This window comes from Zootoca vivipara, chromosome 2, assembly GCF_963506605.1.
Source record: "Zootoca vivipara chromosome 2, rZooViv1.1, whole genome shotgun sequence".
NCBI classification, from domain to species: domain Eukaryota; kingdom Metazoa; phylum Chordata; class Lepidosauria; order Squamata; family Lacertidae; genus Zootoca; species Zootoca vivipara.
Window position 1 is genome coordinate 56184371 of NC_083277.1, and position 15741 is coordinate 56200111.

The following is a 15741-nucleotide window of genomic DNA, read 5'->3' on the forward strand; positions in this document are numbered from 1 at the left end:
ACTTTCTGAGGCCCCCGTGTCAGTGGTGGGTGGGTTGAGACTCAAAAGGTGGGTAGGGAAATGGATTGTGTGGCTTTTTCTTTGTAGAGTAAGTTACACCCAGGCCACACAAAGGTCTCCACACTCAAGGAGGAGGATGCAGAGCAGGGCACATAGCCTGAGGAGAGGATGGGGAGGTGACTTGGAGAGGAGGCCTGGCCTGAGAGTCCTGAGGGAAGGACAGTGATGTCTAAGGAGCTATATTCAGCTCCTGGGCCTGAGTTTCTCCACCTCCTACCTTAAAGAGAAGGATGTGCATTAAGTCATTCTACTCCTGTCCACTAACCTCTCTGTATTCCCAGGAATCCCTGCGTACCTCCAGGGCTAATCCTAAGATCAGGATCCCGGATAAGGGGAAACTGCCTCGCTGTCGCTCCCTCCATGCGGCTTTCTGGGCACTGCATATCTTCCAGAGGGAGATGAAGCGGCTGCCTAGGCCCAGGAATCAGGCAAGTTTCCCCAGTTGCCTTTGTTCTTCTTAGCAACCCCAACCGGCCTCCCAGGCTTCCTCATGTTTCCAACCCTGAGCAGGATATTGTCTCCTTCTGCGGAGAACGTTGTTGCTTTCCCTGCAAGTAGCTCATTGTAAGCTTCCTCAGATAGACTCTTTTCCCAGCCACTTCATCTTTACTCCTCAACAGGCAGATGCAGACAAGATGGTGAAACTGGCACAGACCCTCCCTGTGAGCAAGGAAGAGGAACTGCAAGAGGACCTGGTGCGGACATTTTCCTACGGATGTTCTGGTGACCTGAGTCCTATCAATGCCTTCATCGGAGGCCTGGCTGCCCAAGAGGTGCTGAAGGTGAGGGGCAGACTTTTGAGCTGTTTGGAGGACACTTCTCATGAGGCATCTGTGTCTCAAAAGGCTGTTGCCAGCATGAGGAATGTGTGAAATACTAAAGTGGTTCCAGTGTGGGACAAGGGTTTGAATCCTTACTCAGCCATGAAGCTCACTGGGTGAGCTCACCTTTGGACGGCCACTGCCTCTCAGTGTAATCTACCTCACAGGGTTGTAGATAAAAAGGGGGAAAGTGTGTATGCCACCTTGAGCTCCTTGGAGGAAAGGCGGGATATAAATGTAAATAATAATGATAATGATGATGATGATAATGTAGTAGCTAAGAGAATGAGGGAGGCCCCAGTCTGAGGCTGTGTTCACACTTCCATTTAGTGTACACCGGGGTAGGCAACCTAAGGCCTGGGGGCCGGATGCGGCCCAATCGCCTTCTCAATCCGGCCCGCAGACGGTCCAGGAATCAGCGTGTTTTTACATGAGTAGAATGTGTCCTTTTATTTAAAATGAATCTCTGGGTTATTTGTGGGGCCCGCCTGGTGTTTTTACATGAGTAGAATGTGTGCTTTTATTTAAAATGCATCTCTGGGTTATTTGTGGGGCATAGGAATTCGTTCATATTTCCCCCAAAAATATAGTCCGGCCCCCCACATGGTCTGAGGAATGGTGGACTGGCCCATGGCTGAAAAAGGTTGCTGACCCCTGGTGTACACTCACTGTGTTTCCGGTGCTTGGTTTTTAATCTGCTTCAACACCAACTTCACACTTGCTGGCACCCTTTAGTCATTCCTAATACCGGTAGTCTCTAGCCAGGTGTGTGAACACCTTTGCATAGGGTAACGACATCCCTGCCCCCTGGTGTATACAAACAGAAACGAATCTTCACACAATGAAGTTGTGATGGTGTAAGCAGCTGGGGGGCGGGGGGCGAGGTATGAAATGCTCCTGAGGGGGGAAAACCAAGAACTTCACTGCAGTCTAAGGCATTTTTGTGAACACACTTTTGAGTCTCACCTGTGCCATGAACTCATTTGGTGGCCTTAGGCAAGTCACTACTCTGTTTTCCAATATGTGCAAACTTCTGCAGTAATACTACTGATTTACCTCACAGGGTTGTTGTAAGAAATTCCATTAGATAACACATGTGAAATTCTTTGAATGGATCACAGCACAAATGTTAATTATTGTTATTTTCCTGTTATTTATTTAATACATGCACACGCCCCCCCCCCACAACTTCTTTTAAGAAGTTTACATGAAGTGTAAGGAAATACCAATAAAACTACCAATAAAAGCTACAGATTTTAAAAAATAAATATTATAAAATTATCAATATATATAGGTATTACGTTTAAGTAAGAAGCAAGGAGCATCCTGAAGCTACCCAAAGGACAGGCTTCCCATCAGTTATGAGTGAATCACCTGAACATTTCCTGATTGAGCCCAGAAGTGGCAGCTGCTTGAGTTTCATGCTCAGAAAGGCACTTGCCCTATCCCTGTGACCCATTTGCTTCTGTGTCACTGTTGAGTTCAGGTTGCTGCCTGCCCTCTTTTGTAAACCAATCTGGCTGGTTTTCTTCTGGATTTGCCAGTTTAGGATTATATCAACCCACAGACTCAGCTAGGAAGTTTTAAATGAGTGCAGGTACGAGGCAGCTGGCATGCAGTTTTGCAACAACTACTACTTTGGTTCTTCTTATACCAAGGAAAGAAAAGTGTGTTTCAGTGGGAATCATCAGACTACAGGCACACCTGTAGCTTTATAAATTATTAGAAATGCCAGGTGGTGAGTGTCCAAATGCCTTATGCTCAGGGCTGATTCCATGTTTCAGGGGATTCTCTGCAAAGTGTCTCCTGGTGGGCCCACTCTTCTCTCAGAGGGCCCTGGGGGGCTCATCGGACTGCAGTGGCAGTGCTCTAAGCAGGCAATGGGCATCTGTGCCTGGCCTCCTTTTTGATTCCCAGAGCAACGCCAGGTCAGAGGAAATTGTGGGAAATTGGGGGAAACAGAAAGGTTGGCTAGATCCAATCTGCATGGGGTGCAAAGTCAAGGGAAAGGTTTAAGGGGGGCATCAGTAGTGGGGTCCTGACAGCTGTCCAAGGATACCACATAGTGATGCCACTCCCGTTTGGGTTTCTGTTATTTAAACCCATAGTAGAAGTGTGCAAAGTGCGAGGATTGAGTGCTTATGCACCTGCTTCAGGAAAAAGATGCTTGTACAAGTTATTGCACAAGCAAACAGCAGAAAGGTAAACGGCGTTTTCATGCGCTGCTCTGGTTCGCCAGAAGCGGCTTTGTCATGCTGGCCACATGACCTGGAAGCTGTACGCCGGCTCCCTCGGCCAATAACGCGAGATGGGCACCGCAACCCCAGAGTCAGTCACAACTGGACCTAATGGTCAGGGGTCCCTTTACCTTTGCCTTTCCAAGTTATTGCTAACTGCTTCCCAGCATTTTCAACTATGGGTGGGGGATGTCGTTTCAATAGTATCCTTCACTTGCTTTAAACCTTTTCTTACAAGCATTGTTTAATAATTTAAACAAAAGTGCATTGATATTAGGCTGCAGTCCAGATCCCTGACTGGCAGCTGTAGGGCTTGATAGAGATGCATAACCATCACTGCATCTTCAACTCTGCTGCTTGCACTGGCCAGGGCAGACTGAAGGGGGAGGGGAAACATGGTCCTTCCAGGCATTGGCTCCCAGACTGGGGTAGCAAAAAGGCCTGAATTGGACCTGTTGCCATCATGTGATGACAGCAAGGCTGATTAGATCCAGCAGATAGATCCTGTGCCTGCCCAGCCACCCCTGAAACCCCCTGTTTAAGGGGTGTCTGTTGGCTCTTGCCAGTTAGAATACTACTGGTTGTAGCTTCAAGTTTTGCCCACCATTTGGGCAGGCACCTTGGGGCTTCACTTGTTGGTGGGCGCTCCTCCACCAATGGTGGAGCTAGCTCGGTTGGTAGGGCATGAGACTGTTCATCTCAGGGTCGTGGGTTTGAGCCCTATGTTGGCCAAAATGATCCCTGCATTGGAGGGGTTTGGACTACAGGACCCTCATGGTCCCTTCCAACTCTTTGATTCTCCCAGAGCCAAGCAGGGTTGGGTGAAGGAGGGACAGCTTGGAAGTTTGGACAGCCAATCACGTTGGGAGTAGGAGTGACCCAGGCCTCCAGAAATGTATATAAGCAGTTGCTTTGCCCCTGTTGCCCAGTTCTGTTTGTTCAATAAAGGTTTTTGCTGTTATCACTGTGTCTTGCCTTGTGGGAACCCACCTACACCATTACCTGCTTGTCTTTCATCTCTCATGCGTAGGTAGTTTTTGCTATAACTTTGGTTTAGGGGTAAATCAGAGAAAGGATATGCAGTGGATTATCATTCATAAACCTTATTTTTGTTCACTTGCGAATGTAGTGTTTTGCTGCTGCTGTTTTTTTGGTATTATTTTTTTTTACGGTGTCCACCAAATGACATCTTAAGCTCTGAGGATTTTTGAAGGTTAGGTTTCTATCAGCTAGTTCCCTTATCTCTGTTCAGTCAGCTGCCGGTGACTGACCTGGAAAGAGATCTTGGGGTCTTGGTGAAAATGATGAAGATGTTGACCTAGTGTGCGGCAGCTGCTGTGAAAAAAGTGAATTCCATCTTGGGTACAGTTAGGAGAGAGAAAGAGTTTGAAAAGGAGACTGCCCATATCCTTATGTCATCACTTGGAATACCATGTGTAGTTTCTGGCCACCTCATCTCGAAAATTATATTGGAGAGCTGGCAGAATGCCTGTGATGCTTGGGGCTTTTTAGTTTAGGAATAAGTAGGGGGATGGTAGAAGTATATAAGATTATGTTTGGTGTGAGGAAAGCGAATAGAAACATTGAGATTTAGGCTGCAATCCTTACAAATCACCAGGGAGTCAGTCCCATTGACCATGATGGGGCTTACTCCTGAGTAGATGTGCACAGGGTTTGGGTTGTACGGTGAGTGATTTTTGGCAGCCACAACTTCAATAACTACTTCATTACCGGCTCATTTCCATATCTGTGCACTGAGCTTCCTCATCTTGGCACCTTCTTCCTTTTCCTTCTGCTTTCTCAGGAGCAGATCCAATTAAATGTGATTAAAGGGCGCGTTGACAGCTGGGAAATCCCTGGGTCGAATATTACACCTGCTCTCGGCTCACTGGTGGCTTTAAGCAAACCACAAGATTGCAGGCTCCATCTGCAGCTGCGAGGAGATGGTAGTTACTTTGGAGCAGGGATTTGGGACCTGTAAAAGTCCAGATGTTGCTAAACCCCAGCTCCCATCGCTCCTGAGTCCTGACCATTGACCATGCTGGCTGGGGACTGGAGCCCAACATCTGGAGGGCCACACAGGCCCTCCATGTGTGCCGTACATGGTTTTTGTAGATGTTAGTGAGCGAGGCCAAACTCAGTGTGATGTTTATCATGTAGTTTCCCCTTGAGTTTGCCTTTTCTTTCAGAAATTACCAGTGCAGAGCACCTAATCAGGATAGGGACACTGGCATGCGGTGGGAGGGAGTGGGTTTTAATAATTTCCCGCTCCTCACACTGTGGTCCCATTCTGGATTGTGCACCTGCAACTTGCGTTGGGAGAGAAATGCTTTCATTTGAGAGCTTTGAACGTTCTTGCCACACTTATAGAAATGCAAAGTTTATTGGTTGCCAGTTATCTTAGGGTCTGGGACAAATCTGTGACTGACTGCAGAAGATCTTGAAGCACAAGCTGGGCAAGACCTTGCTGATTTACACAGGGGAATATCTGATTCACTTGAGGTGTTAAATGACAAGGCAAGCTGAAGGGTATATGGATTGCCAGGAAGGGTGGCCATGTGACCTACTTTGCAGGCAACAGGCCTCTGTCTGAAGGTGTCCTCTGTTTGAAAAAACTGTCCAGCCCACATCTGGTTTCAAGATACAGAGAACTGTAAGAAGGGAGAGCAGGAGTTGGCCATCAGCAGTGAGCAGCAGGCACAAAAGGTCATCTGGTCACAGTCTTCCCTACCGTGGTGAGATGTAATGCCTGCTATTACAGCAACATACTGCCCCTGACACATAGCAGTTGTGGCTAGTAGCCACTGATAACCTTGTCCTCCATGAATTCATCTAAGCTGGTGGCCACAGACAACTGCATCTTGTTGGAGCGAGTTCCATAGTTTCAATTATGTGCTGCGCATGTGTGTTTTGTACTGAATGTATCCAAAATATAATGGGGGTGGGGGGGGGGAGAAACGCCTCTGATATAAATTGGAGCAATACCAGTTGTTAGAATTTCTGTTGCAGTTTTCATGCGTGCTTTTCGGCTGCAGGGAAATTTGTATTCTTTGCTGCAGAGATGGGTCATTCTGTCAGCATGAGTGGGTGCCCAGCAGTGCTCTTGTGCCTTAAACAGTGGTGTGAAACATAGAAAACTGAAATGTGCAGCTTTTCCTGACACGTAAATGAGATCATGAGAAGCATTACCTGTTGAATGTTGGCCTGACATGCAGCTGCTAAAGCACAGGAGCCCCCTCCAGGGGAGGAAAGCATGCAAATCTGAACAGTATGTTCCATGAGCTTTCTGTGTTCAGTAAGAGTGGCTGCTCCCTCTTCTCAAACCCAAATGTGCAGTTATAGGGAGGGCTGAGCAGTTCCCTCCTTTTTTTCCTCTGTCTTAGGCTGCCTCAGGGAAGTTCACTCCTTTGGACCAGTGGCTGTACTTCGATGCTTATGAATGTCTGCCTGAAGAGGAACATATCGTGCAGCTGACTGAGGAAGACTGTGCTCCAGTATGTGACAAATTCTGCAGTTTTTACTTTTCCGGTAGAGATAGGATAGGATCACAGTTCTTTTTCTGCCTCTTCCAAGGCATTCCAGACTTTTCCACAAATGAGTTTACTGTGTCTTTATAGCTGTTTCTGTTCCCATTTAATTTGTGTAGCCCATATGATGTTACCCTCAAGCAGCACAAATCTCAATGCTTTCCCCTACAAATTCAAGTTTCTTTGATTCGGAGATAATCTGATTAAACTGGGGGGAATTGTGCTCCAGACCTCTCCAATCAGGGTTGCAGATTATTTGCTTTGGTGTTTGTGGATGAATGGATCAGTTCTCTTTGCTGCTCCTCCTCTTTCAAAACCCACTAACTCCTCCATGCTTTCTTTTCTTTTCTGGCCATTCTATTTCCAGGGTGCTTCTGAACAGTGGTATTTCCTGCCCTTTTGAGCCCTCAGATTTACACAAAAGCAGAAAACGGAAGAAGTGTGTACGCTTGCCTGACAGGGTGCTTTTGCACATTTCTTGGGGGGGGGGGAGGTGTGTGTGCAGCTACCTGCGTGTATGCCTTGTTGTTGCTTAATTGGCATAATTGAATCAACAAATTACAGTGGTACCTCTACTTACGAATTTAATGCGTTCCAAACGCACGTTCGTAAGTCGAAAAAAATTGTAAGTCGAATCCCATAGGAAGGCATTGGGAGAAAAAATTTGTAATTCGAAGCAACCCTATCTAAAAATTTGTAAGTTGAAAAAATCCTATCTAAACCGCATCCAAGATGGCGGATGGAGCTCCGTTCGTAAGTAGAAACATTTGTAAGTAGAGGTACCACTGTAGAAGGCAGCAATAAGTTTCTCCTCATATCCAAATTCAAATAAATAAATATGTGGGGGAGTTACTCTGATCCAATTCAAGTGTGGATAAAGTAGATTAATAGCTCAGTAATGCTCAAACGTGGACAACCCTTCTGGCAGTGCTTCTACATGCCCTTCCTCATGCTGATCTCTCTTTACTGGAGCTGGCTAGGGCTGATGAGAAGCTGCAGGCTCTACATTCCTGACGTATAGGCCGCCCTCTTTTCCTGCTTTTCAACACCCACGCAGTGCCCAAATTCTAAATCTCTTAGAATGGGTATAGGGCCATCCTACAGGGATTGTATTGCTCTCCATCTGTCGCCCGTTGGGTCTCCAATGTCTCTCTCTCTCTTGACAGCGTGGCAGTCGCTATGATGGGCAGATTGCTGTCTTTGGAAATACCTTCCAGGAACGGCTTGGGAAGCAGAAATACTTTGTGGTGAGTAGGCGCAGGCTGGGTGAAGCCAGGTTCTTCCCACACAAGGCATCATGAATGTATGAAACTCTCCACCACAAGGTCTAACTTCAGCCTAACCTACAGCCCAGGGATGTTGCAAGGATTAAATTGTGAGGGAAAGACATGTGCCACCTTGATAAAATTGGAGGAAAGGTGAGGTGTAAACATAATAAAATTTTAAACATCTGTAGTTCTTCCAAATCACCCTGACAGTTAAGATTGCATTTGGATTACATGTTTTAGACTAGGGTTTAATACTGAAAACAAGTTGTTGAATATTGCAAATGGGTTGTTTGCAACAGAGGTTTTTTTAGTGTATCAGATTTTCTATAGAAAGGGTAAATCTGAATTAAATGGCTGCAGGAGGTGGTAGGGAAATACAGGCTGGTCTTTTGAGGTCAACAACATTGTGTGGATACTGCCAAATACTTGCGCACATGAGGGGCACTGGTCTCACCTAAAAGCCACTCACCTTAATCCAGCCACTGATGAGAGTTGGTTGAGTTTTTCACTTAACTGTAGTGCTTATTTTTCCAGTGTTTTCCAGTAGAGGGAGTGTTGACTCCTTTAGTTTGAGCGATGACACTAGGTAGAAGAAGAAGGATTTTTGTATGATGAGTAGCTGACCTAGATCTGTTCTGCAGCTGTTACTGAAGTTTCTTTGTAAACATAACATTTGCTAGCATAACAGCCAATGCAGGGATTTCGTCCCAGTTAGCAGAGTCGACTGTTAAAGGTACTCCCCGTTGTTGGTTGTTGTTTACTATACCATTGGATTATATTGTGAACAATTATAGCAACGGTCGCTAAGAGCTGTATTCCAAGAGGTCACTTTCTGTAGACCTGAATGCCTAGAAAAAGCGGGCAACTCTGCCATGTATCCCTAAGAATCTTGACCCAGGAAAGGAAAGGAAGATGGTGGACGTGGATTCTAACTTCTGTGGCTTGAAGGGAATATTTGAAAAGAGGCAGGCAGGATCTGAAGAAGGCTCCTGTGTTTTTAGGAGGTGAAACTGCTCCAGCCCACCTGTCTCTTTCTAGCTCAACTTCAAACATCAGAATAAGAATACAGAATGCACATTCTCTCTGTATATATAAAGTACTCCACTTTGCATAACCATTCTTGATTTGCTTATTATGCTTTCACCACAGAATTGTTGGAGTCTTCTGGGTGCAGAATTCAGAAATTATGGTGCAGATAAAAAAAAGCCCTTCATTATATGTAATTAGTGCATAAACTCTGACTACATAAAAATTCTCAGTATTCTTTCTTACCCAGAATTCTTGGAAAACCATCCCTAAAGTTTCATAACATGTCTACTATTAGGCCATGTATGATTTACACTTGTAGAATGCATTTTTGTTTTCTGATTGATTTATTGCTACCTCTGGCAAAAGGTGGAATTTGGTCGCCCTGCCCTGCCAAACTCATCTGTGCATCCCATGTACGGTATATCTTTTTATAAACTGCTTTGAGGTTTTTTACAATCAAGTGGGGTATAAATTTTGTGAGATAGATAGATAGATAGGTAGAGATAGATAAATAAATGGAACCATTGTAGCATGCAGTTAACTTTTATAAAGGTGAGAGCATAGTGAGGTCACCAGTAAATATCAGGCAGTGTGCCGCTGAGTCATGTTCTGGTAATCCTGCACTTCACACAGTTTCAAAAAGAGCTGGTAGATAGTTGATTTATAAGATAAAAGAGGGTTGGGTTGATGTTACATCCTTGTTTTACTCCTTTTTCTTGTTTGAAGGCCTTGTATTGTTCTCTCTGTGTTACAAACATTGGAAGAATTGGCACATGGATCTAATGAGATTGTGGGTTTTCTTTCTAGTTCTTGTTTTGTAGCAAAATTAAGACTTGGTACAGAATGCCAGATGGAGTCAAAATGTATTTCGAAGTCAAATATTTTCCCTTGCCTTGACATGTTTTGGCTAATGAACATCTGTTGTAGAAATTGTAGCCAGAGAATCGTAGACCTGTAGAGTTGGAAAGGAGCCCGAGGGAGATTGTTCAGTTTGTCATTTCTTATAAAGTGAGCATCCATGCTTTGGAACTGTGTTAGTAAACTGTTTCAGATTCTACAACAGTTCTCTGGTGCTGCTGCAAATGCCTATTCCAGCCTCTGTAATTATAATGCATTCTCTGTGAGAAGTGCCAATGTTCCATCTGTCTTCAGGCCTTGTTGAACATAAGGTTTCCTTCGATGTGACAAATACACAGTCATATAGAATACTTTTTGTCAGAACTGAAAACCAACAAGGAATTCCTTGGCGGAAAGGCTATTGGAATTTCATGTCTAGCCTTTCCTTTTTTAAAAAAGGGGTGTGTGTATTTTGAAGTTGTGCATAATTTAGGGGGCTTCCAGACTAAGTTGGGGTGGGATTGAATCACGTACCAGCAAATTCAGGTTGATGCAATGAGAGTTGATTGGGAGGGATTGGATAACAAACCCATTTCCCCAAAAGATCTGAATTTGGAAACCAATGGAGGAATGCCCTGGGAATAATGCTTGACACCTAACCTCCCTATAAACAAATCAGAGTGAATGTTCGTTAAATTGCCAATGTCAACCAATCCCCTGGCCAGCAAACCAAGATAAATGCTCAATAAACGGGAAAATTAATGGGTCATCAGGGAGTGCCCTCATTCCTATGTGTTCTTCCTGCATGGCAACCAGCCCAACAGCACCCATGTGGAGCAAAACATTATATCTGAACCAGCCACATGTATCTTGGAGACGTCTCTCCATGTGTCCCCTTGCCCCAGTCACTTGAGTCACTGAGATCATCCTGGCTCAGAATGCCATGGGCCTTCAACCAATCTTATTACAATTTCCTCAGGTGGGAGCTGGTGCCATTGGCTGTGAGCTCCTGAAGAATTTTGCCATGATTGGCTTGGCTGCTAGCGAGGGTGGGAGCATCACTGTGACGGACATGGATACCATTGAATATTCCAACCTCAACAGGCAGTTCCTCTTTCGAGCAGGGGATGTGTCGGTAAGTCTTGCAGCGAATATGGTGGAAAAGAGGTTTGGATGAGGTGGTGCTGGGGACAGTTTGCCCAAGGAATAAATCTCAATGGACACGAGAATATTCACAAACCTATTTGTAATGTTACAGGGGAGAGGGTGGGGTTCTGGCTTGACTCTCTAACAAGTGCCCTGGCCAAGGAACCCAGGCAATAACCAACTTCATTCTACCCTGGATCTCCCTAGTAATATTCCCTTTGTTCCTGTAGAAGCAGAAGTCAGAAGTGGCAGCAGCTGCCATAAAACTCATGAACCGCCACATCAATGTATCAGCACAGCAGAACCAGGTTGGACCAGACACCGAGAACTTCTATGGGGATGACTTCTTCCTTTGCTTGGATGGCGTTGCCAGTGCCCTGGACAGTCTGCAAGCCAGTGAGTGTTTCATACAGAATGCCTGTGTTGTAGCCACCAGCTCCCTGGAATAAGCATTCCATGCTCTGAATGAATTACGTTACACCGGCTTCTTTGAAAGTGCTTATTTTATATGATTAATCACCTACTTAGCATTTCCTTAACCACTTTCAAGTATTGAAAGCACCACACAGACATTACGTTTACTTACAACAGCCCTGCAAAGTAGGCCATTTTTTGTAAATAATAATATTTATTATTTACTAATACCCCAGAGGACAGGATCACACTTCAAAATGACCTTAACAGATTAGACAACTGGGCCAAAGCAAACAAGATGAATTTTAACAAGGAGAAATGTAAGGTACTACACTTGGGCAAAAAAAATGAAAAGCACAAATACAGGATGGGTGACACCTGGCTTGAGAGCAGTACATGTGAAAAGGATCTAGGAGTCTTGGTAGACCACAAACTTGATATGAGTCAACAGTGTGATGCAGCAGCTAAAAAAGCCAATGCAATTCTGGGCTGCATCAATAGGAGTATAGCATCTAGATCTAGGGAAGTAATAGTACCACTGTATTCTGCTCTGGTCAGACCTCACCTGGAGTACTGTGTCCAGTTCTGGGCACCACAGTTCAAGAAGGATACTGACAAGCTGGAACGTGTCCAGAAGAGGGCAACCAAAATGGTCAAAGGCCTGGAAACGATGCCTTATGAGGAACGGCTTAGGGAGCTGGGTATGTTTAGCCTGGAGAAGAGAAGGTTAAGGGGTGATATGATAGCCATGTTCAAATATATGAAAGGATGTCATATGGAGGAAGGAGAAGGGTTGTTTTCTGTTGCTCCAGAGAAGCGGACACGGAGCAATGGATTAAAACTTCAAGAAAGAAGATTCCACCTAAACATTAGGAAGAACTTCCTGACAGTAAGAGCTGGTCGGCAGTGGAATTTGCTACCAAGGAGTGTGGTGGAGTCTCCTTCTTTGGAGGTCTTTAAGCAGAGGCTTGACAGGCATATGTCAATAATGCTTTGATGGTGTTTCCTGCTTGGCAGGGGGTTGGACTGGATGGCCCTCGTGGTCTCTTCCAACTCTATGATTCTATGATTCTAATAATAATAATAATAATGATAATGATAATGATAATGATAATGATAATGATAATAATAATAATAATAATAATGTGTTAGTAATTTATCATTATCCCCATATTGGAAATGGAAGGCTGAGGCAGTCTTGCTTAAGGTCATGCAGTGAGCTCAGATGACATTTAAATCAGAAACCTTGATTCACAGTGCAATCATGTGTGTGCTTACTCGGAGGTAAGCCCCTGAATTGCCTGGTAACTGGGTATAAGATTGTAGCCATAGGCTCTGTTCCACACTGTGATTTCCGTGTGGGTGGGGGGAACGGGGAAATAATGTATACAAATTCTAGCACTCTTGTTTTTCACAGGATGTTGACAGTTTTTGCAGGCAGGCCTAGAGTGTGGCACAGAAGGAATGGCAGGATGCTGCAGGCAAAGGCAGTATGTGTGCAGCGCAGGCATACATAAGCTGGAGGTCATCATGATAAAGGCAAGGACAGGGAGTTGTATAGGTGGACACAGAAGACTCTCAACTTTTTGTCTCCTGGTCACTTTGCTCATGGACACGTCAGCTAATGAATCATTAACATAACCTGCTACACACATTTTTCAAGCTTTATCCTATGAACTGTCAGACAGAAAACAAGCTTTTTATTTTTATTTTTTAAAAAGGAACAGATGTTGAGAGATTGACACTCGTGAGCATTGGGGGCTGCCCTCTAACCAGATCCAGACTAGATGGACCTGCTGCTGCTGTGAGCCAGCCACCTGGTGCTTCTTACACAGAAAGTTGATCCATTCCTCGGGGAAGAGATCCCATGTGCCTTTCTGGTTGACTGTATTGTGTATCCTGCTGATAGATATCAAAGGGGAGGTGAACATAGGGAGAGTCAGGCCCACCCAGATCAGCATTGCCTCTCTACTGACTAGCAGCAACTCTCCATGTTTCAGGAAGAAGCTCTTGTCCAGCAAGACTTGGGAGAGTCCAGATTGAACCTGGGTCCTTCTGCATGCGAAGTAGCTATGGCCGTTCCCCTATGGGTATGTGAGACAGGGCTGGCTAAGTCAAGGAGCTAGAAGGCCTGAATAACAAACAGAGCTGCTCTCACTTCTTGCCGAAACTGCCAGAGGCATCCCAGACCAGATCCAAAGTCCAGAGTCTTTGAAGTGTCTTGCAAATGCAGGCCCACAAAATACACACAGTGGTGATAAACAGGACAGCTCTCTTGCTACGTAGAGCAGGGAAGTCCCCAGGTCAGATCTCAAATCAGCTGTGAACATCCCTGGCTGGCCTCAGGCAAACCACAGTCTCTCTGCTTCAGCACTGTTTAGGGAGGCTTTTAATGTTTAATCGGTTATTTTATTTTTCTGTTGGAAGCCGCCCAGAGTGGCTGGGGAAACCTGGCCAGATGGGCGGGATATAAATAATAAATTATTATTATTATTATTATTATTACTATTATTATTATTATTAGCACCTTCCTCTGTGCTGTGATAATCCTGGCCTACCACACAGGATCGTTGTAAGGATGATTGAAATAGCTGTGTGTGCTTTTAATAGCATGTGAACACTGATAAAACAGACCCTCCAAGTGTCCCTATTTTCCAAGGACAGTGCCAGGTTAACAGAATCCATCCTGGTTTCTGATTTGATCCCGGAATGTCCCACTTTCCCTTAGGATGTGTCCCGATTTTCATCAGAGAAATGTTGGAGGGTATGTGCTAAAGAACTTGCAAGTGTCACCATCGTTAATTAAGAGTCTTAATACCCTGTTGGGGTTCAAGCCACAGACCACCAAACACACACTGAGCCATTATCTCCTGCTTTGCACATCTATAAAAATGGAGGCTTTGTATGTACTGAGGAGACTGGAATGGCTTGGCATCTACAAAAAGGACCCAACAGACCATACAGACAGAATAGTGTATTTGAGTGACAGAGGCTCTTTGTAGAGCTGAACCAAAATGTCTTAGGATACATTTTTTTGAAGAAAATAATATATTGAGATTTCTCTTATTTTCCCTCCCTCTCTCCACCCAATCAGAAAAAGAAGTCCACTTTGCAGAAATTTGTCCAGCTCCTTTCCACCATTTTTGTGTGTGTATCAGCTGCCATTTCTCCCTGAGTAGGGATGTCAGAGAATTCTGATGTGTGTGTGTGTGTGTGTGTGTGTGTGTGTGTGTGTGTGTGTGTGTGTGTGTCAGATGAAGAAGGTAGGGCACTGCAAAGGATCTAGTGTCCTTTCTACCTCCTCTCTTTCCTCCCGCAGGAAAATACTTGTGCCAAAGGTGTGTGCAGTACCTCAAGCCTCTGCTTGATTCCGGAACGGAAGGCACCCGGGGGCACGTCCAGGTCTTTGTGCCCTTTCTGACAGAGTCCTTTGGCCAAGCTCAGGAGGAGGAAGAGACACAGTACCCTCTCTGCACCCTGCGCCACTTCCCCAGCACCATCCAGCACACGCTGCAGGTGTGTATGTGTGGAGGGGGGGGGGAAGGCTGGGTTTTTTTCTGGCCTCCTCAAATACTGTTACTTATTCTTTCAGCTGCAGATCCACTTTGCAGTGCCTGCTGCTGCCAAAGAGACCCCTCTCCTGCCTTTCTCTCCAGTTGGTCCATGCCTAAAGAGGGAAAACTCTCAGCTGCCAAGCTCCTCTTCACTCCTTGCCTGGCCCCTTGGCTTCATTTACTCTTTCCAGGCAGCTGCATGAGGGCCAGGGCTGTCAACAGCATTGACGGCAGGATATGGGGTCCAGCTGTTTCGCCCAGAAGCCAGGCCAAAATCCTTCGCCCTTTGCAGAGCTTCAGCTGCTTCTCCTTTTTCTGTGGCAGGGCTAGACAGACCTCTCTCTTTTTTTAAAATCTCACACTGCCCTAGTGCTTTTGCATGCCCTTGCTTCCTTCACTCCATGGAGAAGGAGATGCTGATGGGGAGGCTGTTTGCTTGGGCCTGTTATGTAGCATCAGGACCCTGAGGAGCAACAGGGGCAGGAGTTCAGTTTTAGGGAATGGCACCAGAGTTCCCAGACTGCGCCCCCAACTAGGACTGTGTACACACTATGGGTAGGAGTCACCTAATGACCACTTGCACCACAGGGCCTAACTCTCCTCTCCTCCTCATGGTGCCCACCGTGATTGGCTCTGGGGTGGGGGGTCAGGATAATGAAAAGAGAACTGCAGTACCTACAGCAGGCACTCCCAAACTTCGGCCCTCCAGATGTTTTGGACTATAATTCCCATCTTCCCCGACCACTGGTCCTGTTAGCTAGGGATCATGGGAGTTGTAGGCCAAAACATCTGGAGGGCTGCTGTTTGGGGATGCCTGACCTACACTGACAGGGCGTTCACCACAGTGT

The 15741-nt window shown here is 45.6% G+C and overlaps 1 protein-coding gene across 4 annotated transcripts in view; it reads left to right on the forward strand.

Moving 5' to 3' along the window:
- UBA7 (ubiquitin like modifier activating enzyme 7) overlaps positions 1–15741 on the forward strand; it is a 55580-nt gene that overhangs the window by 12774 nt on the left and 27065 nt on the right. For all 4 annotated transcript variants that reach the window (XM_060271574.1, XM_060271572.1, XM_060271573.1 and 1 more), the window contains 7 exons: positions 342–492; positions 685–842; positions 6502–6612; positions 7812–7892; positions 10759–10914; positions 11156–11321; positions 14659–14855. In XM_060271574.1, coding sequence (XP_060127557.1) covers positions 342–492; positions 685–842; positions 6502–6612; positions 7812–7892; positions 10759–10914; positions 11156–11321; positions 14659–14855 — 1020 coding nt within the window. The remainder of the gene's footprint in view (positions 1–341; positions 493–684; positions 843–6501; positions 6613–7811; positions 7893–10758; positions 10915–11155; positions 11322–14658; positions 14856–15741) is intronic.